Source organism: Physella acuta, unplaced genomic scaffold (genome assembly GCF_028476545.2).
Source record: "Physella acuta isolate Inbredline_101_S28 unplaced genomic scaffold, ASM2847654v3 ptg001099l, whole genome shotgun sequence".
NCBI classification, from domain to species: Eukaryota; Metazoa; Mollusca; class Gastropoda; family Physidae; genus Physella; species Physella acuta.
In genome coordinates, this window is record NW_026732616.1 from 92,442 (window position 1) to 118,094 (window position 25,653).

Below are 25,653 nucleotides of genomic sequence, written 5' to 3' on the forward strand. Positions count from 1 at the left end.
GTCCTGGAAAACTCCTGGAATTTTATTTGAACTTTTGAGCATGAACCCTGAATGGTTTTACTAACCCTGCTCTTGATTTACGCTACGACAGAGCTATTTTTAGATAACATAAGGAAAAATTGTCACTGGACTTTTTAATTACCTTGTTTTAAATTAGTTCACCTATTTCTCATAATCCAGGTGTGTTTGGGGGTCTAGGTTCTAAAATATGAGCAACCTCTTGCCACAAATTATTTAATAACCACAATGGTTTCACATCTCATCTTCTGCATTTTGGTGCCCATACATCACATGTATTTTATGTAGTGACGTTTAAAGTTTGGATGGTTAAGGCATAGATTTTTCTCTGTACCTTTCCATGTGATGGTACTGTAGGCCGCATTTGATACGACACACTTTTTGTTATGTTGTCCACTTATACAACTCATAACTCAGTCCAGTGGTATAATTTACCTATAACTGCAACATCATTACATACATTCACCATTTGTAGTAAACACACATACACATTTTCAAAACAATCCAACAAACGAATTTTGAAAAAAAATGAAGCATAACAACAGGTATGCTTAATAAAAATTTATTTTGAGAAAAACAGCAAATGTAAAACGAAACCATTAACTCAACAAATTAGCGTATTTCGGTCAACTTTTAATAAAAAACAAATACCCCTACCCCCCTTCTTGACATATTTTCATGTTCAAAACATTATTTTATATAAAGAATAACATCACCAAATGATTTATAAGGTAATAATCTATCAGGATATGCAATAATCAATTATTTTTTTTAATGAATTAACTACCATATTCGTGACCCGTGAGTGGTGTTAATGTTGAAACTTGAAGAATTTAAAAAAAAATATTTTCCTATAATTTAATTTTAGTCTACTTTTTGTTCTGTTATGTGAGTATAATAAATATAATTTAATTTATAGATCTACATGAAGAGGGGGAAAGCTTTAATCCTTGTCATATAACTATAAAAATCTGAGTGTATAAAACAAAAATAGGTGTCATTATTCAATCCGAGAAATATCCCTGCCAAATAAAATAGTCTTAGTCCAGTCTAATGGGACTTGCATCCGGAGCCTCCAACTTCCTAAGCGGGTAAGGTAAGCAGAACGCCATAAAAACCAAGATGCCACACCTAATTCATACACAAAAAAAATGTATCATACACATTTTTTTAAAGAACCTGGCTTACCGACATACATTATTTTAGTGAACTATAAATTCAAATTTACCTTTAATTTTTAATTGGGGTGTATCACTGACACCTTGAAAATGCCCTATATATGCCAACATTCCCAAACTTTTAAATTCGAATGGGCCCACTTTTTCTTCATTACAGTCTGAGTTCAGAAACTTGCTTAAATAGCGTCCTTTCCTTTCAGCAACCTGAGAAAAATGTAAATTTTGTGGTAAAAATAACCTTAAGCCAACACCATTAACGGCATAGTTATTTTTATGGAACTATTACACTTACCATTATCAAGTTAGCAAAAATAGTAAAAGCATAATATCTATATCACAAAATAGAATGCGTTTGGATAAAAAGTAACTAACTAGTATTTTACCTGTGCAGTACAAGGTAATGACATTTCTTCAATATCTGCACAATCTCCTATTGCAAAAATATTTTTAGCGGACTCCCCTATAACCCTGAGGTATCTGTCTGTTATAATCTGAAAAATTACACAACTAATGAAAAAATAAGTGACAATGTTAGCAATTTTAGTTGCATTACAAAAACTGGTTTGCCTTATATCTCTATAAATTACCTGGCCACTTTTATTTTTGGTGAGGTTAAGTGTTTTTGTAAAGTCACGTGGTGCAAGGCCTGTGCTCCATACAACAAGTGCACAAGGAATCGAAGTGCCATCCTTAAGTTTTACACTATCAGGTTTAACTTCTGAAAATAATAAATAAAACAAATGCTGATAAATATTTTGGTTACTTCTATAAATGCAGGTCAGAAATACTAAAACTGATTATTTGCTAAGATTAATAGCCTGAATGCCTAATATAATATGGCTGATCCTTTCTCAACTTTCTGACATAGCAATACAGGCAGAATATTCGTACTGATAATTATTTTTAGAGTTAGAGGAAATATGTTTAATTTAATGTCATAAGTCAAAGAAAATTTAACCAAGCAAAATTAACCTATAACAGTTGTCTGCAAAATGTTGAAACCTTTCCTCTGTTTCATTTTCCTCTCTGCATAGGCTTGCAGTCTTGTATCAAATGAAGACAGGATTTTATTGGACTCTACAAGAGTAACTCTGACTTGCTTAGATTGTTGTCTATAAAGTCTGACCAAATCCTGATGAGTTAAAGAATAAATGTTGGATAGGAAATGAAATGTGTTTCACCTAGCTTGCAAAAGGATTTTGACATTTATTTATATTTATAAGTGTTAAGTTGACTGTGTTTGTAAACTAGAATATGTAGAAGGAAGAGTTATTTTATGTATATTTTCCTATAGAGAGGAATAATATCCCAAGGATTGGTAAATTTTAATTTAAAAAATGCATTGTGTATGAGGGGTATTACATGTCCCCCCCCCCCCCCCCCCCATTTTGAATGATTAACACAAGTTGGCTAGTTAAATCTAAAATCATGTTGTGCTAAGTTGTGCTATTATGGTCAATATGCTTTACAAGCATATGCCACTAAAAAATTTAATAAAGTAAAAAAACAGTCTTTGTTAAACAGATTTTAGTACCTGTTCTACAAAGTCATACAATTCAGCACCAAATTCAACACCTGTTGGGCCTCCTCCAACTATCACAATTTGCAGCAGCCTCTGCTGTTCTTTTGGATCTATATTAGGTTGGACTGACAGCTCAAAATTGTTTAAGATTCTGTTTCTTATTCTTCTTGCATCTGCAATTTCCTGAGAAAATATTTTACAACTTTTTTGTGAACATTTTTTGTAACTCGTATAAAACTAGATTAATTTATAATACATAGAGCAAATTGAGGGGTTTTAATATTGGGAAATTAAGAAAACAACACATATTTTAAGTAAAAATAAAAACAGTTGTGAGTATTATTAAAAGAAATACTCTTTAATGTAATTTTTAATTGTTTGAATTTATTTAAAAACAATTACTTTGAGAAAAAATGCATTTTCTTGCACACCAGGCACTCCAAATGTGTTAGTCAAGGCCCCCACTCCTATGACAAGCTTATCATAACGTAAGGAATATTGCAGGCTGGGCTTTAATACACTTGTACAATTGATTTCCTGTTTTTTTGTGTCAAGGTGAGTGGCATATGAAAGGTGGTAGTGAGCTGAGTCCCTGAAACCTGTGTTTCGTACTGGCTCTATAATAGATCTACAAGTTGAAAAATAAATACAACTGGAGAATTCCACTTTAAAAAATTTAACTGCTATAACAATATCACACTTTATTTGTTGAAAATTCTGTCAAGAACAAAAGTTATAAGTATTTTAAAAATAAATTTTCACTGAATATGTTATCTGGCAAGGATGCTATAAAGTAAACATGGTTTATAAATCCATTGTGAGTGCAGGATGATAAAAGGTATGAAAATTAGGAACTTAATATAAAAAAATAGTGCCAACATTAGATATCTAATAGAGCAAAAGAAATGTATTTCTATTCTTCTTTAAACAACAGCTCCTCGATCCCAATGAACAAATAGACTGTGCTATAATTTATAAAGTTGACATAATTTTTAAAGATACTTCACATTTTATTTATTACACTACAATTTCTTGAAACAAAATTTAAACTTTCACTATCAAGAACTTTAACATAATGCTATTCTATAAATTTTAAAGCCCCCCCCCCCTCCCCCGGTTTATTTAAAGTAAATTTTATTTTTATTAGTAAGTGACATTTTCCTATTCAATAACCGCGATTAATAAAAATAAACCGGGAGTGATCTCCCATAAACTTTCTCGAATATTCTTATATAACTTGGAATATAGGCATGATTTTTAATTACTAACTTTTAAAAATAGAATAGAATCTCATAGAAAAAAGAATTGCGCACCAAGCGAACGCAAAAACAAAATGTGCATAATAGTGCGCAGTAATATTATAATTTTGTAAATTTACATGCGTTTTTTGAGAAATAGGAAATAGCGTAAATTAGTACTTCCGTTCAACGGAAATTACCTAAAATTTGACAGAAGGTAGAGAATTAGATCTTTTACTTGCATGTAAAATTTCATTTATCTATCTGAAATAGTACTCAAGTTATAGGCTTTTGAAAAATTCAAAGTAGAAAAAGTACCACTTCTGGTTATCGGAAATCGCTCAAAAGTTGATCAGGATCTACGATTTTGATAAAATACTTATATATGAAATTTCATCAACCTAGCTGTAACGGTACTCAAATTATCGTGTTTACACACAGACAGACAGACACCCAGACATACGGACAAGATTGCACGATTACAAGACTTTCTCTATACTTCTTATATACGAGAAAGTAAAATGTAAATCAATCTTGAATGAGCAAAAGATACAAACCTAAATTCCAGTGTGCCCACTGTAGTACTTGCAAGAAGAGGTGTAAACAGAAAGTGATTTCGTGGACTAATGACAATGACATCATAAATGTTTTTGTTGACTGTTTTCAACACACTGTAACTGCTCCAGCCTGTTCCCAGAATCACCAGCCTCTTCCTACTTTCACTTTTAACCTTACTAACTTCAGATGTAGCATAGTTCCTCTTGAATGGTTGTAAGTAATGGGTGACACTATAAAAAAAGTTCTGCATTTTAAACTCAGAAAATATTTCCCTCAAAAATAAGTAGAAATAAATTACAATCAAAAATTGAATAAACTGAAAGCTTTAAAAAAATGAAATTTAGAAAGAAAATATGCAAGGTACATACTTCAGGTACTTGACGAGCAGCTTTTGCTTGTGAAGCTGAGAAAACAGCCTGTGACTTTGACTTTTCAGTATAATTAAATTACTGAAATTTTGAAATAAAATAAACATTACAACATTTTTAAAAAAATGTAGACAGTTTTTGAGTTCAACAAACTTTAAAGAAGGAAAATTGTGATAGTAAAATAGCAGCCAAAAATCATTTAATCAAGTCAGAGACTGGACAGACTTAAAGCTCAACATTTACCAGTCTCAAAGAAAAATAATAGAGTAAAGCAATAACCTTGCATACATTTGTAATTTTTTTTTCTTTTGGTATCAGGAGCGTTAAGATTTTCCCCTTTGTTAAAGGTCTTCAGTAAGTCAATGGCTTTATCAACTAACAGACCACCAATTACATAAAAACGAGGTCCCAGGCTGCTTGTTATAGCTTCATCACTGGCAACATTTAAAATAGATCCACAACCTCCAAAACGTTCATTAGCACAACCATACACAACAAAAGGAATTCCAATTTGTCTTAGAGCTCCAGTGCACATAACACAAGGTTCAACTGTGACATAAAGTGTTGAACTGAGAAAAACATCACGTTCATTAAGTCCATTCAATTTACAATAATCTCTGACTTGTTCAATGGCAATTATTTCTGCATGCCTTGTAGCATTTTTTGTCTCATTTACCTCGTTCCTCCCAGTTGCAATAATTTGATCATTATAAACAAACACACAACCCACAGGAACTTCTTGTGCTTGTAGATCTAATGCCTTTTCTGCAAGCTTTAAGGCTTCTTCATCCAATAAACATGAACATCATTGACATCAGTCATCTAAAAGGTTGAGAAAAATAATGATTCAGAATAAAATTTAGGTAGCACCTTTAATCAATAGGTCAACTATAAATTGGGCTGAGGTTTAGTTTACTTCTCAATGCTACTGAGAATTATAATTATAGGAAGCTTAAGTTAAAAGAAAAACTTTTATTTAGAGTTAGAGTGCCACTGACACTGACTGTACAGAGTGTTAGTTAAAAAAACAACTTTAACAAAGCACAGTAAGCAACGAATTAGGCAATTAAAATTAATCAGATATTGTGGAAACACTAATAATAATTAGATCTAGAATCTATATAAAAACAATTTAAACTAGATTTAAAATATAACAATATCACAAAATGAAAATACGTTTGTATTCAAATGACAATGCGGTGAGAACTTTTTCAGGTGTTGAAACACCAAAGTCAAACAACACGTATCAATTGAATGAAACGCGAAATAAAAATGAAAAATTTAAGAAAAAGATGAATGCTTTAAAATTTTAAATATAAAAACAATAAATTAGAGCATAAATAGAGTAGATGTTGTCGGATCAGATTGTCAATGCAAAGCAAAAACAATAAGTGATGATGACAAGTGCAAGCTCTGGCCACTTCCGGCTTACTTTTTAAAATTATTTTTGTCTATTACCTCCCTTGCCTTTTCCGCTTTCGTATTGTAGGCCTAAACAAACGTATTTTCTATAGAGGTCACAAAACTGTTGGATAGGGGCTGTCAATCCGATTACAGATCAGTTTGAATTTTCAAAATCTGACCATAAACAAAAAAGTTGTGAATTTTTTTGTCATTAAAAAATGGCAGTTTTTTCAGACAACCGGGGTAGACCCTGAAAGAGGAAAAATACTGGGAGGGTATGGACCAAATTTTTAAGAGTTTTTCACTAAAAGTGGTATAAAAGCAAGGAGCCTTCACCAATTGATATCATTTTATGATATTTTGTAGATTTTTGTATGCCGAATCCAATCTTATTGCATCATTCGCAAAGTGACGAAACTCTACAGTAGCCTCCTCATATTCAAAAAGTTATTTTTTTCATCTTTCGCAAGGTGACGAAACTGTACAGAATGATTTCCTCGCGTTACAAAGTTATTTTTAGAAGCCTGTTGTAGTTTCACCGCTAAATATATTAGTACCCCTTACTCGCTATGCAGGACGCTCGATTAACGGATGCCAAGTGCCAACATAGTCGCTCTAAAACTCTGTGCGCCAAACCGTGTATTGACGAAAGTTGTACCTTATATGGCGCCGCCCATAAGAAACTTTATTTTTCTTTTTCGCAGAACTATTCTCGGGAGTATTCTCATCTACTCCCTAAAGTTTCATGGCACTCGGATGAACCGCATCCGAGTTTTATTTTTTATATAACGTGTATACAGAAAAAAATTGCTCCCCCCGAGGGCGCCGCCCTTGCAATATTAAACAATATTTTTTTGCAGAACCCTACCATTGAGTAGGAGTATCGGATGAACGGTATAGAGGAAAATCGCACCCTACCGTGGCGCCGCCCTTGCGAAATTAAAAATTATTTTTTTACAGAACCCTTCCTTAGAGTGTTATTTTGAACCCCCCAAAGTCTCATGGCTAGCAGATGAACGATGTCAAACCAAAATCGACTTTTTATTATTATATACCGTATATTGAGAAAAATAAATCGCGCCCTGCCGGGGCGCCACCCCTGCGAATTTGAAATATTTTTTTTCGCAGAAACCTCCCCAGGAATATTCTCAACAACTTCCCAAAGTTTCACTGCGATGTGATGAGAGGTGTAGTAATGCATAAAGGACAAACACACACAGAAACACACAGACATGCATTGCCTTTTATATATATAGATAAATAGATAGATGCTAATTATAATTTTCTAACAATAATTCCCTCTTCCACATCCGCACAATTTGCATTCACATTTTGCTAATTATATTATTGCAACACTAATTCACGTCCGTAGATTTGCATTCACATTTTTTTTTTATTATCGTGAGTTTATTTTTAAATTACCTCCCTTGCCAAAATTAGAAAATAGAGTTAACTTAAATTTATTTGATTTTTCTTCCCTACTGTTATTATGTTATTGAAATGTATCAACTTTTTATAAGAATATAAACTAAAATGATATTTGACATTGATCCATTTAATATATTTAGCAATGTGCGTGTATTTAATATTTTCTTTACGTTATGCAAAAGAATAAAACAGTGTTTAATTTAAAGAATGACTTCTTATCACGCGGATAATCAGATGTTCTAAAAAACAAATTGAGGGGGGGGGGTATTACATAATCCATGAAATAAGTCTGTTATGTAATCAAAAGACACTATTTTAAAATAGCATCATTGGATTCGGCATACACAAATCTACAAAATATCATAAAATGATATCAATTGGTGAAGTCTCCTTGCATTTATACCACTTTTAGTGAAAAACTCTTAAAAATTTGGTCCATACCCTTCCAGTATTTTTCCTCTTTCAGGGTCTACCCCGGTTGTCTGAAAAAACTTCCATTTTTTAATGACAAAAAAAAAATTCCTAACTTTTTTGTTTATGGTCAGATTTTGAAAATTCAAACTGATCTGTAATCGGATTGGCAGCCCCTATCCGACAGTTTTGTGACCTCTATAGAAAATACGTTTGTTTAGGCCTACAATACGAAAGCGACAAAGGCAAGGGAGGTAATAGAAAAAAAATAATTTTAAAAAGTAAGCCGGAAGTGGCCAGAGCTTGCACTTGTCATCATCACTTATTGTTTTTGCTTTGCATTGACAATCTGATCCGACAACATCTACTCTATTTATGCTCTAATTTATTGTTTTTATATTTAAAATTTTAAAGCATTCATCTTTTTCTTAAATTTTTCATTTTTATTTCGCGTTTCATTCAATTGATACGTGTTGTTTGCAGTGGCGGAACTAGAAAAAAAGGGCCACCCCGCAAAGAAATTTTTTGGGCCCCATATATATATATATATATATATATATATATATATATATATATATATATATATATATATATATATATATATATATATATATATATATATATATATATATATATATAAACAAAATACCAACATAGAATACTCTTTTCGGGCTTGTTCGAGTTAAAAGAAAATTAAAAATATTTAGTTTTTATTAAAAATTAAAATCAAGTTACAACAACACGTCATTTGTGTGAGTGTTATTCAGCTTTTCTTTTTTTTTTTTTTTTTTTTTGTAATACATTTATTTTCCAATTTAATACAAATACAGTAACATTCTTCGAAGTTTCCAACTAGAAAAAATCTCAGTTATAATAAACGTTTGCTAAATTGCTTCCTGAAAGCAAGTCGGTCAAAAGAATATGAAGCATGAAAACTTTGTACATGTAATGGTTTCTCGCGTTATGTTTATTATTATGTATTTTTTTTGTATTTATATTATTAATCTTAAATACATTTCCTTTTCATGCTTTGTCATTCTTTATTATGTATTTTTTTAAAATAATAATTCAGAGAAGTAATTGCTTTTAAATTTGTTAAGAGCAGATCTATTAAAAGGTGCTTAAGAGCACACATATTTGACTATTTAAAAAGGGGATATAAGTCATAGAAGTGGTTTGAACGTTTGCGTATCTTTCACGCGATGGATTTATTTTCAAAATAATTTTGCCGTCAACATCGTGTGTTTGATTGTAGGAGAAAGAGGACTCGGGATGGTGGCTATAAAATAAAGATAATCGACAGCAGCTACGTTATTCTTTTTACAAAACAACCATCAAGTCAAAAATGAAAGAAAATAATTATTTTTTAACTGTAAAAGAAAATTGATTATGGTCGGCAATGGGCCCCTAAATGGCGTGGGCCCCCCCGCATTGCGGGGTCTGGCGGCACTGTAGTTCCGCCCCTGGTTGTTTGACTTTGGTGTTTCAACACCTGAAAAAGTTCTCACCGCATTGTCATTTGAATACAAACGTATTTTCATTTTGTGATATTATTATATTTTAAATCTAGTTTAAATTGTTTTTATATAGATTCTAGATCTAATTATTATTAGTGTTTCCACAATATCTGATTAATTTAAATTGCCTAATTCGTTGCTTAACTGTGCTTTGTTAAAGTTTTTTTACTAACACTCTGTACAGTCAGTGTCAGTGGCACTCTATCTTACTATCTTAGTTATTTTTAGTTAATTGTACTGAGTACTGTAGTGACGTAGTCTCTGAGATTCTTTTAGTTTTTAAAAGTCAGACTGAATAACTTAAGACACTTTTTTTTAGAGTTAGATCTAGACAGTCACTACTTTTGGTAAAAACAAAATATCATTAATAATAATTAGGCCTACTTTAATTTCTAATTAGCCTTGGCCTACACACACAATTAGATCAGATCTAGCAGTAATAATAATAATTTAAATTGTTAAAAAGTTGAGTGTCACACGCAAGATAATAAAAAAATAATTATGCCCGCATGCGCAGGACAATGAATTTAATAAAAATAAATTTGATTGTTCGGCTAAAAAGAGCGAAGTACAAATAGCCTTCTGAGGGCTATTTGTAGTAAAATACCAATAGGGCAATAGCCACTTCCAATTCCATTTAATAATAATAAATGTAATAATGATAATGATGGATAATGATTAATGATGTACTTACAGTTAATATATTCAGCTAGTTAGGCCTAATATTAATAATAATATATTATTAATAATAATAATAAATTTGAATTGCTATTACAATTTTTATTTGCTGTCATTTTTCATGAAAACACACATTTTTACAAGAAAAGTAAATTACCCAAGTTTTGCAAACTAAATAATAGTTTTTCTTTTAACTTAAGCTTCCTATAATTATAATTCTCAGTAGCATTGAGAAGTAAACTAAACCTCAGCCCAATTTATAGTTGACCTATTGATTAAAGGTGCTACCTAAATTTTATTCTGAATCATTATTTTTCTCAACCTTTTAGATGACTGATGTCAATGATGTTCATGTTTATTGGATGAAGAAGCATTAAAGCTTGCAGAAAAGGCATTAGATCTACAAGCACAAGAAGTTCCTGTGGGTTGTGTGTTTGTTTATAATGATCAAATTATTGCAACTGGGAGGAACGAGGTAAATGAGACAAAAAATGCTACAAGGCATGCAGAAATAATTGCCATTGAACAAGTCAGAGATTATTGTAAATTGAATGGACTTAATGAACGTGATGTTTTTCTCAGTTCAAAACTTTATGTCACAGTTAAACCTTGTGTTATGTGCACTGGAGCTCTAAGACAAATTGGAATTCCTTTTGTTGTGTATGGTTGTGTTAATGAACGTTTTGGGGGTTGTGGATCTATTTTAAATGTTGCCAGTGATGAAGCTATAACAAGCAGCCTGGGACCTCGTTTTGATGTAATTGGTGGTCTGTTAGCTGATAAAGCCATTGACTTACTGAAGAACTTTTACAAAGGGGAAAATCTTAACGCATTAAAGAAAATGCAAGAAAACCACTTTTTAGATTAGACACATTAATTAGGCGGTAATTTTATTATAGAGTATCGATGAAGAAATTTCTTTTGAGTTGGGGGGGGGGGGGGGGGGCCCAGACGTTCTTACGTGGGGGTGGGGCTTCGCCCCTACCCGAAGAATTGTATGAAAGAAACTCTTCACGCAAACCACTTAGATTAGACAAAATTTCCTTTTTATTCAATGTTTACTCGAGAATCAATGACGTCATATTACTGTGTGCACTCTCCGGCTTGATATTATTTTCTACTATATGCTAAATGTGACGACGTCATACTTCGTTTTTCGAATTACTATGCATGTTTTTAATTTTCTTGTGTTTTCTCTAGAGCGTTCTTGTCAGATACATACACAGATAGATAGACAGATAGATAGATACACAGACAGCGAAACTATTAGTATAAATATTATTATTAATATATTATTATTAATATTAGGCCTAACTAGCTGAGTATATTAACTGTAAGTACATCATTAATCATTATCCATCATTATCATTATTACATTTATTATTATTAAATGGAATTGGAAGTGTCTATTGCCCTATTGGTATTTTACTACAAATAGCCCTCAGAAGGCTATTCAAATTCAAATTTATTCAAAATTCAAATTTATTCAAATTCAAACAACGGTTACAATTGTAGGCACAAAGGCCTTTTTTCACATTGGCCGTTTAAACAAATAAAGCAATTCAATAACACATAGCAGTAACACATAGCACTGAAAACGTGGAATAAAGAAACAATGGTACATAGCTATCATACATAATGAGATAAAAAAGAGAATATAATAGATGAATGAGAAATGTTACAATGAGTCAGTTAGGTCATTAAATAATTTTAGTTTTAGTTTAGATTTGAATATATTTTCAGATCTAGATAGCTTTATTTTATTAGGAAGATTGTTCCACAAATTAGAACCAGAGTAGGCGAAGCTATGTTTTTGGAAAAAGGTTGAATAAGGGAATGGTAAATTAAGACGACGATTTAATTTTATGTTAAAAGAAAATAGATCTGATAAGTAAGAGGGGGCTGTTTCGTGGAATATTTTATATAAGAAAATTGATTTAGTATATATTATCTTTTTATTTAATGGAAGTATTTTAGTAGTAAGAAAAGAATCCAGACTACTAGACAAGCCAGTAACCAGTTTTATAGCCCTTTTTTGTAAAGAAAGAAGAGGACGCTGCTTAGATATAAAGCTGCCGCTCCACACTACAGAAGCATAATCCAACCTGGATTTTAGCCGAACAATCAAATTTATTTTTATTAAATTTATTGTCCTGCGCATGCGGGCATAATTATTTTTTTATTATCTTGCGTGTGACACTCAACTTTTTAACAATTTAAATTATTATTATTACTGCTAGATCTGATCTAATTGTGTGTGTAGGCCAAGGCTAATTATTAATTAAAGTAGGCCTAATTATTATTAATGATATTTTTTTTTACCAAAAGTAGTGACTGTCTAGATCTAACTCTAAAAAAAGTGTCTTAAGTTATTCAGTCTGACTTTTAAAAACTAAAAGAATCTCAGAGACTACGTCACTACAGTACTCAGTACAATTAACTAAAAATAACTAAGATAGTAAGATAGAGTGCCACTGACACTGACTGTACAGAGTGTTAGTAAAAAAACAACTTTAACAAAGCACAGTAAGCAACGAATTAGGCAATTAAAATTAATCAGATATTGTGGAAACACTAATAATAATTAGATCTAGAATCTATATAAAAACAATTTAAACTAGATTTAAAATATAACAATATCACAAAATGAAAATACGTTTGTATTCAAATGACAATGCGGTGAGAACTTTTTCAGGTGTTGAAACACCAAAGTCAAACAACACGTATCAATTGAATGAAACGCGAAATAAAAATGAAAAATTTAAGAAAAAGATGAATGCTTTAAAATTTTAAATATAAAAACAATAAATTAGAGCATAAATAGAGTAGATGTTGTCGGATCAGATTGTCAATGCAAAGCAAAAACAATAAGTGATGATGACAAGTGCAAGCTCTGGCCACTTCCGGCTTACTTTTTAAAATTATTTTTGTCTATTACCTCCCTTGCCTTTTCCGCTTTCGTATTGTAGGCCTAAACAAACGTATTTTCTATAGAGGTCACAAAACTGTTGGATAGGGGCTGTCAATCCGATTACAGATCAGTTTGAATTTTCAAAATCTGACCATAAACAAAAAAGTTATGAATTTTTTTGTCATTAAAAAATGGCAGTTTTTTCAGACAACCGGGGTAAATTCTGAAAGAGGAAAAATACTGGGAGGGTATGGACTTAAAATGGTCCAACATTATTACAAAACTATAAAGGTTAGGTTATGTAATTCGCACCTTTTGCTCAAAATATACCATGTATTTTTTAAAATCTCTTTTGCTCATTGTCAGTTAACTTAAGTGAATAGCCTACTTAAAGAAAATATAACTAATAGTTTTAATACAAAGAGAAGGATGCTATAACAATAGTATTTTTGTGATGATGTAACTTCTTAAAATATGTTATGTAATCTATGTGCAATCCTACAGGCCTACTCTATTCCAAAAATATAGGCATATCTTATTATATTTATATTTCTTCAATTTCTTGTTACTTTAAATGTCATACAACTTTCTTCTATAGAATTAGTCTAGTTACAAATGTGTCTTATCAGAATCAGTGTGCTTTATGCTAATTTTGTAATATTTTTAAACACAAATAAGTTGCTCATTTTTACAATTTTAATAACATAAACATTGGAGAAAAATTGTTTTTTTTAGCTTGTACAAGGTAGTGTAAGTTATAGGTCTATTACATAGATTTATATGTGCTCAATGTTTATGCTAGTAGTAGGCTTGTGTATTTTGTAGGCCTACCATAGGCCTATTACATTGGGAATAAAAAGCACGTGTTTGAGTGCTTGACTGTGTGTAGTAGATGCTAGGCATTTTTTCAGTGATCGGAGGCGTTTATCACCACCAGCATTTGCCTAGATTAAGCTCAATCAGACGTGGGTAACCAGGTCTTCTGACCAACGAATTTTATTTCCGTATTACGTAAACACGAGGCGTGGGCTAGTCGGCCAACCTGATGAACGTGTCAGACGAATATTATGTAGTTTCAGAGACAAAAGTCTGGCAAGATTTTCTGATCTATGCCCGAGGGTTAGTAACATCAACTCCACAAAGTGAAGGGGAAGGGAAGTGGGGTATGAAACCGATTTTAGGAAAAAAAGTCACAGGAAAAAAAAAAACACAGGAAAAAAAAACACAGAAAAAAAGTCACAGGAAAAAAAGTCACACGAAAAAAAGTCACAGGAAAAAAGTCACAAATATATATTTGCATGGAATTTGTTAATACTTGTAATGCATTATATATTCAGAGAATGCAAATTAACTTAGGATTAATTAAATGTAATGTAATGTGTGTAGGTTGTATACGCATAGTAATTTTTATAATTCGTCTAAAAATATTTAATATGAATTATGTAGATTGTAATTATGTTAAACATAATATTAATAGCATTTAATAGAATGTCCACGGTTTTCATCGTGTTTTTTTAAAAAATTAAATTACCGTGAAATGGTAAGGTCATCTGAATTACTGTCCTCAACTCATCGCAACAATAATTATGCTTAGTTCAACCACCTTTACTGCCCACATTTATCACGCTCATTACATAACAAAAATTAGGATCAAAACAGAGAGCCGCCAAGGTTCAAAGGCTGTCATTGACACAAAACGTCAACAACGCGATGTTCGGACAATGCCTATTGAGGAGAGGCCGACAAGAGAATAGCCTACGGCAAAACATATGCAAAACACAGTGATGTGCCTAAATTTCTTTAATAGTTAACTTTTCTACCACGTATTTAACTAAATACGTAACAAAAGTTGAGATTGTTGTGTAACTTATCTTAGAGTATTTTTATTTTTACTTTCAATTTTTATAAACCATAATGCTTTTAACGTCTATAAATAATTTATGCTATCGAAAATACAACCCACAACAATAAACACACACAGTTTTACAATTATTAACAAATAAATCAAAATATTTCTAAACAGATTTTTGTGACTTTTTTTCTGTGACTTTATTTCTGTGACTTTTTTTCCGATAAAATTTTTCCATTGTGACTTTTTTTCCTAGCAAAAACTGTGACTTTTTTTTGTGTTTTTTTTTTCCCTGTGACTTTTTTCCGTTCACCATGAAACCACCGCCATCCGCTCCGGTACTGTACGAGTGTTATACAACATCACAGGAGCCGACCGTCGGCTTGTCGCGTCACGGAGTAGTGGGGGCGGGGTGGGTGAACGGAAAAAAAGTCACAGGAAAAAAAAAACACAGAAAAAAAGTCACAGTTTTTGCTAGGAAAAAAAGTCACAGAAAAAAAGTCACAGTGGATATATTTTATCGGAAAAAAAAGTCACAGAAATGAAGTCACAGAAAAAAAGTCACAAAAATCTTTTTAGAAATATTTTTTTTAATTTGTTAAGAATTGTAAAATTTGGTATGTTTATTGTTGTGTGTTGTATTTTTTTTATAGCATAAATTATTTATAGACGTTAAAAGCATTTTGATTTATAACAATCGCATGTAAAAATACTCTAAGATAATTAACACAACAATCTCAACTTTTGTTACGTATTTAGTTAAATACGCGGTAGAAATGTTAATTCTAGGCTATTCTCTGGTCGGTCTCTCCTCAGTATGCATTGTCCGAACATATTTTGTGTTGTTGACGTTATGCGTCAATGACAGCCTTTGAACCTTGTCGGCTTTCTGTTTTGATCCCAAGTTTTGTTATGTAATGAGCGTGATAAATGTGGGCAGTAAAGGTGGTAAAACTAAACATAACTATTGTTGCCATGAGTTGAGGGCAGCAAGTCAGATGAACTTACCATTTCACGGTAATTTAATATTGGTATTTAGAAAAAACAAGTAATTAAAAAAAAGTCTAGTGACAATTTTAGCGCAATTTCCTTATGTTATCTAAAAATAGCTCTGTCGTAGCGTAAATCAAGAGCAGGGTTAGTAAAACCATTGGTTAGTTATTAAAACGTTTTTTATTAATTTTTTTTTCCAGTATTTTACATGTTTTATTTACAATAGAGTAACATGACTTAAAAACCATTGCGCGCCTAGCTACCGATCGTGATGTCGCAGCCATTGAACGTGATGGCGCAGCTATTGAACGTGATGACGCGTGTGGTGTGGTTGCATAAAATGCCTACTAATTTGGTCCAAATTTTAATTAATTCAAAAATTTTTTTGTGACCAAACGAAGGATATTTTTGAAAACTTTCTTCGGCAATATTGTTCTAAATTATGGCAGGAATCGATTGGTACATGTTTCAAGTCGCTAAGTGGTCTGGTTGCCGAGATATGGGCCAAAAACTGCATTTTTTCGACTTTTCTGGGAAATCCATGAAAGAAACCCGGAATTTTTCTGGCCTATGTTCATCCTCGTAACTTGCTTAACATAATTGTTTTTGTAACTAGTCATCGATATTGCTTCGTTGAGGAGGAGATACGAATTAAAGCTGCGGACACACATCCATACATTCATTCATCCATTCATCCATCCATCCAGAAATGACGGGTTAATAAACGCAATTCTCCAGAATGGAAATTGCGCTAAAAACAGGATGAAAAACGTGGACTTTGGAGCATTCTATTAAATGCTACTAATCTTAAGTTTAAAATAATTACAATCTACATACTTCATAATAAATATTTTTAGATGAATTATAAAAATTCCTATGCGTATACAGCTTACACGCATTACATTACATTCAATTAATTCTAAGTTAATTTGCACTCTCTAAATATTTAATACATAAAAATATTAACAAATATCATGCAAATATATATTTGTGACTTTTTTCCTGTGACTTTTTTTCCTGTGACTTTTTTTCTGTGTTTTTTTTTTCCTGTGTTTTTTTTCCTGTGACTTTTTTCCTACAATCGGCGGGGTGAGGCTATGGATGTTACATATCGTGTAGGATGGTCAGTGACAGAGGCGTATCCAGGTTTTCGTTGTAGGGGGAGCGAAAAGAGCAAAAAAAGGCGCCGAATTTTTAACACGTTCTATATACGTGTATTATACGTGTATTATATATATACTAGCGTACCCGTCCCCGCGCGTTGCCGAGGGAATAGAAGAAAGTCCTACGGAATATATAAGAATGGTTTCATCCATGCGTTACCAATCCTATATTCTTAGACGCGTGACCTTGTTTTCTAAAAGTGAGTTATTTAAATGTAAACAATGCCTGCGCTTGGGTAATAAATATCGGGACACGGGTTTACCTACACTACCGCATGAAAACCTTGAGTGTACATTAATAACTCACCGAAATAATGAGGTAGAACACACTTCGATGACCGCCCATGTCTCAAGGACGAAGAGGGGTGCTCTAAGGAGCCCCCCTCCCCCGATTACACTACCACATAGGCGCCACGTACGGTCCTGGTTCCTTAAAACTAACATGCGCCATCGTGCCAAACAGCATCATGTTAACGATGATGCAGATTACGTCATGCGCTAAAGTGACACAAATAAACAGGATTTTTTCTTTAACACTTAAAATAGTTATTTGACGTGTTTTAAACATCAGTGGGACTGATGCAACATGTTAGCGTTACTAATGGTCTATTATTGGATGCTCGTTCTCAATTTCTGATTGGATTAACCTTGGTTAATTTTTCTGATTATTAAAATAAAACGTATTACATGGCCAAAACTGAAATTTTTGTTTGCAGCCAAATCGCACCCTACCAGGGCGCTGGCGGACACGCCTGATTAATTTTAGTGAGCGCTTGTAACGCCCCATCCTATCCATTGTCTATCACACTGTTTAGACCAAACGTAGTCGCTATAGCGCTCACGGGAAAGACCAGGGCGCCAAATCGCATCCTACCGGGGGGCCGCCCATGCTAAATTAAATATGATTTTTTTTAAAGAATCCTTCCCCATAGTGTTTTAATGAACTCCCCAAAGTTTGATGGCAATCGGATGAACGCCGTGAAACAGCAATCGACGTTTATTTTTATTCCCACGTTTTCTTTAACTTGCTTTCGCGTCTGTTTTTCCAATCAAATCTTGCGATCAAAATTTCGGGCACTTCCCAATTAGCTAGCGCGCTGAAATTTTCAGGGAAGCTTTGTTTCTGATGACAATACAATATTCAATTATTATTATTACTAAATTGATCCATGGAAAAATTTTATTGATCATTTTAGACCCATATATATATTTGTACAAAAAAGGGACATAACCTAGTAATTGTAATTTGATGAAAACAAGGTTCGGTACTTTCCCTCTTGTGGTGTTTGTGTACAAACCTATGCAAATCTGACAGAAGAAACGTCGATTGGAAAAGGCACGTATTTTTTACGAGTTGTCTTCGTTTACCCAAAAAAAAAGTGAATGCGAGAAGATAAAATCGATAGCAAGATTTGAATGCAAACAAACAGACAAATACTAAAAAGTAGAAAATAATTATCATTAAAAAAGTTTAAAAAAACCCACGTTTTCTGATTGAACTAAAAAGTAGAAAATAAATGCTACACATCATAATAATGCAAGCGATCACTCTACTATAAGTGATAAAAAAAGGTGGGGCGCCGTGATTTTCTTACAGTTTCTAATACTGTTGACTCTCTACAAGCTCCCTAATAAAGTCAATAGTATTCTCTAATCAATAGTAATATAACTTTTACATCTTATATTAACAATGAACGATAAAAAACTTTTACTTATAATTTAGTTACACGATCTAGCAGGGTCTAGATAGAATTGTTTTTTTTTACTGTGTTAATACGTCCTTGAAATGTTTTAAAAACCTTGAGTACCATGTTTGAGAAAAATTGCCGCTGTCACTGCCCCCTCCCATCCGCTTGTAAAAAAAATCAACTTTTCACTTTAGCAGTCGGCTACATCTCTGACATGAGTATATTACTAGCGTAGTTACTTCTGAAATTATTTCTTAGTAGAAAAAACAACTTACTTCTGTCATTCCGCGATATGAACTAACTTAAAACTTACACGAAATTTCTTTACGTCATCATGTATATTATAGGTGGGGACATTGGGGTCAGAGGCGTATCCAGGTTTTCGTTGTAGGGGGAGCGAAATGAGCAAAAAAAGGCGCCAAATTTTTAAGCCGTTCTATATACGTGAATTATATAAAAATCTTTTTTAAATGTACCAACTTGGGAACAGAAAAAAAAACTAAACACAAAACAAACGAACGCAAAAAAAAAAACAACAACACAAACGAAAAAACAAACACAACACTCATAACATATATATATATATATATATACATATATATATATATATATATATATATATATATATATATATATATATATATATATATATATATATATATATATATATATATATAATTACTAGCTGTATCTCATGACTTCGCTATGATGTAAAATAAATTGTAAGTAGCACTTGAAGAAATAAGAAAAAACACACAATGTAGGCCGACAAAACAAAAAATGTATCAATCTAATATATATATATATATATATATATATATATATATATATATATATATATATATATATATATATATATATATATATATATATATATATATATATATACTTCAACCAAAAACAATAAACGCAAAACAATCTATTTTGTAATTCTTGTAAAATATTTTGACATAATATTTCCTGAGACATTAATTAAGACAAGCAAAATAGGGGAAATAATCACTCTCTTAATTTAAATATGTATATAACTACACATTTAATTAGAAATGTCAAAACAAATCAATAATTACTTTAAAATGTAATAAAGTTGTTTGACAATATTCGTATTTACAATTTTTTGTGTGTCTACAATCAGAATTAAATATATCGTCATCATAAATGCTAAAGTATTACAGCATAATTAAAGTTTTTAAAATCAAAGTTGGTATAAAAACACGCTTTAAAATATAGAAAAAGACCATTCGGAATAATACCTTACATTTTACTAAAATATCGGTCATTTAGTTCAGATCATGCACTTTTTAATTAGCTACTGACTTTTTGTGTTCTTTAAAGATCATTTTTCAACATAGTGATCAGGTATGGGTTAGAAAACTGTATTGATCACACACCTTTTTACTGGTAATTGCAAAAACAATATTCACAGAGTTTTACTTGTTTCAAAAGCTATGATTCTGGCGGCATGGTACTTTGGTACATCGTTACGCGTTAACCAACTCAGAGTGAACATAGCATCAGTTTTTAGATGACTGTTCTAAACATGCATATAATTCAATTACAAATATATACTGATTCAGAAATAGATTTTAATAAGTAGCAGAGGGGTCCATGGGGGAGGGGGGTTCGTAATCACTATCGCCCACACTGTCATAATACTACTACTTCATCGTGATGATGTTGTCAAAATTTCCCCATACTACGCAGTTTGCCCATAAGTAAATTTAAATGGAGGTGCCACATCAGTTGTATTTGAGTCTGTATTGTAATTTTTAAAAATTAATTACACGATTAAAACTGTATATATAAAGTAATTATGTGTGAAGATTTAAGTATAATATTTTCTAGATCAATTATTCTTAGGCAAATACATTATACAGTTGCCTTAAACTTAACACCCCTCTTGCCAAGTGGTACTACCGGTAGAGGTTTTTTTTAAAAATTGCTATGCATCGTAATGGTTATTTTTAGAATGACAAACTTGATACAGCTGTTAATACGTGTTGTAAAGGTAGACGCTACTAGACTAGTACAATTCTGCGTAATTGCTGAATAAAAAGAAATCTTGTGATTTACATAGATGTGCCGACCAAAAATAATTTTTTAACAAAAATATTTTTTTTAAACTTTTGAGTTTAAAAAGTTTCCAAAAAGGCGCCACTTTACTGAAAATGGCCAGAGGGGGAGCGGCCGCTCCCCCTGCGTACGCTACTGATTGGGGTCGTCCATAAATGACGTCACACTCGAAGGGGGAGGGGGTCCGTAATTTTGTGACGGTGTGTGGGGAGGGGGTAGGTTCAGATGGTGTGACATCACACTTTTGCATTGTTAGAAAGCGAATTTTAGTCGTTATTTCACGATTAAAATACTCTATGTTGACAGAGTTCAGACAAGATTTTGGAAAAATATCGTATTTTAAGAAAAATTCAACTGCAATTTTGAGGTGGGTTATAGGCTTAGGTGTGATGTCATTTTAGGGAATTGGGTCTGGCTTTTTGTGACGGAAGGAGGAGGAGGTAAAAATCGTCAAAAAAGCTTGATCCAATGGAGTCATCCATTTATGGATAACCCCATTGGTTGTTAATTGGGAAAACAGGGTTTTAGATTTTTGTTGTGGCTGTTAATAATTAAAGCCCTAAATAACTACAGTAAGTCAACCGTGTATTTAATACAGTGACAATCTAAGTAGGGGTCGTGCATATAGTGGGCTTATTATTCAATAACAAGAAGTAGAGGTTAGTAAAATATTTGTTACTTAACAGTTGGCTGACTTCACACTTTAAATCAAGATAGGAATTTCTAAAAACTTAAATACTTGGTTATGATATAAAAGCAGGCATAGAACAGTGTACATTTGTAATATAGGCCTACCATTTGTTGGAGTTCAGGCCTACTAAAATAGTTCTTAGATATTTCTACACATTTCTGTATTACCAATAGAAGACAAAGTGTGACTACTGTCCTAATAAACAAAGTATTTGTAACATAAACAGTTGTTTTGTATTGTGGCTTACATGCATAGGGGGGGGAGTTCTAGAATAACACATTATGGGGTAGGCCTAGAGATGGGACTAACATTGTAAACTAATTTTTTTGTATGCTCAATCCTTTAAATATTAATTTTCATTTGAAGCTTGTTACAAAGAAAATAAATCCACGTTAAAGGAAAGTATATTGAACATGATATGAATCAAATGTCTCAAAAAGAATGAAATATTAGTCCATTTTATTTTGAAATTCCGTGGGAAATTAAGTTTCAGGCTTTTAAAAATTTCAAGTTTTAGTTTCAGGATTGGTAAAATTTTGGGATGGATTTTCAGGATTCACTTCAAAAATGAGTGGCACCACTGTAGTGTATTATAGACGCGTCATCACGTTCATTGGTTTTAGTTATGAAACTATTGTAAATTTAAAAAATTTAAAGTACCGGAAAAATGCGTGAATTGATAAAGTGACATATGGTAGGTAAAACACGGATATTTTAAATACTGCCTATTATTTATTTATATTATGTATTACTAAGCATACTGCCTAGCTTCGCTTAGGTTTTCAAAAAAGTTGAGAAATTGAATGATTAATTAAAAAGTGATTGGCTGTTATGTTAAATGCTTAGGGCCTAAATTTATACAGTGGGGTACTTTTTTTGTACCCATATATTGATGGAATATTCGCAAACGTATTACTCGCAAGGTTATTAGAACTGAAAGGGCTTTCATAAAAATTATCTATCAAATACTATATTAAATTGCTTTTGCAATTAATTTTACAATTTCAATACAATACAAAACTTAATTTATAACAAAATATCTATTTAAAACAATTCTATACTTTATGATTTTTGTTTTTTCTTAAAAAGAGTATACAAAATATTAAACAATTGTTACATTAAAAAGTTACCTCCCCTGCTCATAGACAAAATGACCAAATCTCGTATAGTGAGAATTTCACTCGCAGTCATTTTTAGCTCTCTTCGAGGGCTTTGATGCTGACCAACAGTTTTTCCATACGGCCTAGTCATCTATAGATGTGTATGCAAAAAATTAGCCAGTTATACAAAGAGTAAGTACCCTAAAATTTACGTAGAAATTACCCTGTTTTCCCCATAAAATACAAAGATTATAAAGGGAAATACAACTGGTCAGTTTTGACCCCTTTTCGAAGTTTTCCCAGATATGCCGAGTTTTTTATGACACCCCAAGGCGTTCTCCTACCACCTCACAAAATATCAAGGGGGGTCGTCGGAGGAAATTTTTTTTCGTAATAGAGCTCATATAAAGAGAATTTCACTCGCGTTCACTTTTTAGCCCTCGTCGAGGGCTTTGAGTCAACCCGACAGGTCTGCCCTACGGCCAAGCCATTTACCCATAAGCATGCCAAAAATTAGCCAGATGTAAAGAGGGTTAGTGCCCTAAAATCCGTTTTCAAATTACCCTCTGTTTTTCCCATAAAATAAAAAGATTATATAGGGAAATACGACTGGTCAGTTTTGACCCGTTTCCCGATTTTTCCCGGACATGGCGAGTTTTTTGTGACACCCCAACGCGTTCTCCTACCACCTCACAAAATATCAATGGGGGTCGTCGGAGGAATTTTTTTTTCGTAATATAGCCCATATAAGGCGCCGGTCACTCGAGGTCAGTTTTGACCCCCTGTCCGTAGACTTTTCGGCAAACCTTCACCGGCCCTCGTGTTCTATCGCCCCAAGGCACCATCGTGCCAAATTTGACGCGCCTGCGGCGCCGGGAAGTGCCCTGTCGGGTACTTTGCTTTATATATATAGATTATTCTATCTTTCGGTTTGCGCACAAGCTGGGAGTTTTATAAGAGAGGCGTAGCGAGGGGGGGGGGGGGGCATATGTCCCCGGGTACCGACCTTAGGGGGCGCCAAAGTGGGTTGGAGGGGGGGTGAAAATCGAAAGTTTTAGGTAGGCGGGGGGGGGGGGTGCAAATCGAAAGTATGAGAGAGGGGGGGGGGGTGCAAATCGAAAGTATGAGAGAAAGGGGGGTCGCAAATCAAAAGTTTGAGGGGGGGGGGGGGAAATTTCAAGCTTTTCTTTCATTATTTAAAATCTGCACCCATTATACTTATAGATACTAATTTTTGTATAGTTATAGGTATATGTCTACATATCAAATAAAATTTGTTTAATTAAAATCTACATAGTTATAATTTTGCCTTTGTTGATTATTTTTATAGATAAAGTTTCTAAAATCTTTGAAAAATTGTTACAGCTTAATAGCAGATATTTTGTGAAAGCTTTCCCAACTATTCATCGCATCCCAAGCCAAGGTTACATTCTTTACAGGGAAGAGAAAAAGCTGAAACAAGAGTACAAAGGGATGCAAGGATTTGAAGTGGCAGCTTTACATAGAGAAGGGAAAGTTATCCATGATATTGTCATAACACCAGAAATTGCATACTGTGGTAGGTTTTGGGTTTCACGTTCTTAGCAGGATTTAAAACATTAACAAGTATTCAACAAAAATTATTTTTTATTAAGATATATTTATATTATATAGTGTTGACATATCTGTGTAATTAAAGAAATAAAAAAATATGTAAACTATTTACCAAGAATTCAAAACCAGGTTACACTTGATATGTTGGAAATCAACTAGTCATAATGATCATACAGCTAGTGTGGTGCAAAATTTTTATTCATTGGAAATTATGTCTGCTTATCTTTATTAAGGGGTGAAAATTATTTCAGAAATTATTTCTAATGGTGAAAAACATACATTAGGAGTGCCAATTTAATAAAAGTGTAATTATTTATTCCCCAAAATGTGTGTACAAGTTAATGTTTTATTGTTTTTGTTCTTTTAACAGGAGATACAACATTTGACATCTTTACCAACCCTCCAACACCAGACCTTCTCAATGTTAAAATACTCATTACTGAAACAACTTTTCTGGACGAAGAGAGGGGCAAGTAGCTTGTTTAAATAAAAATAACATGCATATGTACAAAACAAAACTTTCAGTAATTTTATTATCAGGACATAATTGATTCACATATTTTTATATCACAATTCAATGCTAGGATTTGTATATAAGTTGTATAATGTGGTACATAAAATATTTATTTTATACAGGTAAAAATATGGTACAGAAGGCTAGAGACAGAGGTCACACTCATCTTTCTGAATTATGCCAACATGCTGACCTCTTTAAAGATGTCGGCCATATTGTTTTAGTTCATTTCTCCAACAAGTATCCAGCCAAATATATTAGGGACTGCATTTACCATAAACTACCTCCAGAATTAAGAATCAAAGTGACACCAGCTACAGTAGCCAAAACTACTGTTGCTTCCAGTTTATATTAATTAAAACTTATGTCCTATTTCATTCTTGAATCAAGGAAAAAAAAATGACAATTTGTAAATCATTTATTTATACTTAAAAGTGCCTTAATGTTGAAACTTTAAAGAATAAAATAAATTATTTTCCTATAATTTAATTTTAGTCTACTTTTTGTTGTTATGTGAGTATAATAAATATAATTGAATTAATAGATCTACATGTAGAAAGTGAGAGAGCTTTTATCCTAGTCATATAACTATAAAAATCTGGGCGTATAAAACAAAAATAGGTGTCATTATTCAACCCGAGAAATATCTCTGCCAAATAAAATTGTCTTTGTCCAGTCTAATGGGACTTGCATCCTGAGCCTCCAACTTCCTAAGCGGGTAAGGTAAGCAGAACGCCATAAAAACCAAGATGCCACAC

At 32.4% G+C, this 25,653-nt stretch overlaps 2 protein-coding genes across 5 annotated transcripts in view; one reads left to right on the forward strand and one right to left on the reverse strand.

Annotated features, from left to right (window-relative positions):
- Nucleotides 1-629: 629 nt before the first annotated feature.
- The window catches only part of LOC131955738 (uncharacterized), a 28,568-nt gene continuing 3,544 nt past the window's right edge, over nucleotides 630-25,653 (reverse strand). Inside the window, exons 1-11 of one of the 4 annotated variants that reach the window (XM_059319973.1) lie at nucleotides 6,059-6,242; nucleotides 5,559-5,704; nucleotides 4,883-4,963; nucleotides 4,514-4,744; nucleotides 3,121-3,346; nucleotides 2,731-2,901; nucleotides 2,169-2,328; nucleotides 1,784-1,914; nucleotides 1,580-1,687; nucleotides 1,247-1,400; nucleotides 630-1,149 (exon numbers count right to left, since the gene is read on the reverse strand). In XM_059319973.1, coding sequence (XP_059175956.1) covers nucleotides 1,019-1,149; nucleotides 1,247-1,400; nucleotides 1,580-1,687; nucleotides 1,784-1,914; nucleotides 2,169-2,328; nucleotides 2,731-2,901; nucleotides 3,121-3,346; nucleotides 4,514-4,744; nucleotides 4,883-4,963; nucleotides 5,559-5,590 — 1,425 coding nt within the window. In that variant the 5' untranslated portion in view covers nucleotides 5,591-5,704; nucleotides 6,059-6,242 and the 3' untranslated portion in view covers nucleotides 630-1,018. Of the gene's footprint in view, nucleotides 1,150-1,246; nucleotides 1,401-1,579; nucleotides 1,688-1,783; nucleotides 1,915-2,168; nucleotides 2,329-2,730; nucleotides 2,902-3,120; nucleotides 3,347-4,513; nucleotides 4,745-4,882; nucleotides 4,964-5,558; nucleotides 5,870-6,058; nucleotides 6,243-24,396 lie in introns of those variants that run through there. The other 3 variants (XM_059319971.1, XM_059319975.1, XM_059319974.1) reach the window with 3 other exon arrangements.
- On the forward strand, nucleotides 1,891-25,250 carry LOC131955739 (uncharacterized). The gene is made up of 4 exons (XM_059319976.1): nucleotides 1,891-1,973; nucleotides 24,154-24,346; nucleotides 24,752-24,850; nucleotides 25,018-25,250. Exons 1-4 carry the CDS (start codon nucleotides 1,968-1,970, stop codon nucleotides 25,248-25,250), a joined length of 531 nt encoding a protein of 176 aa, XP_059175959.1. The 5' UTR covers nucleotides 1,891-1,967.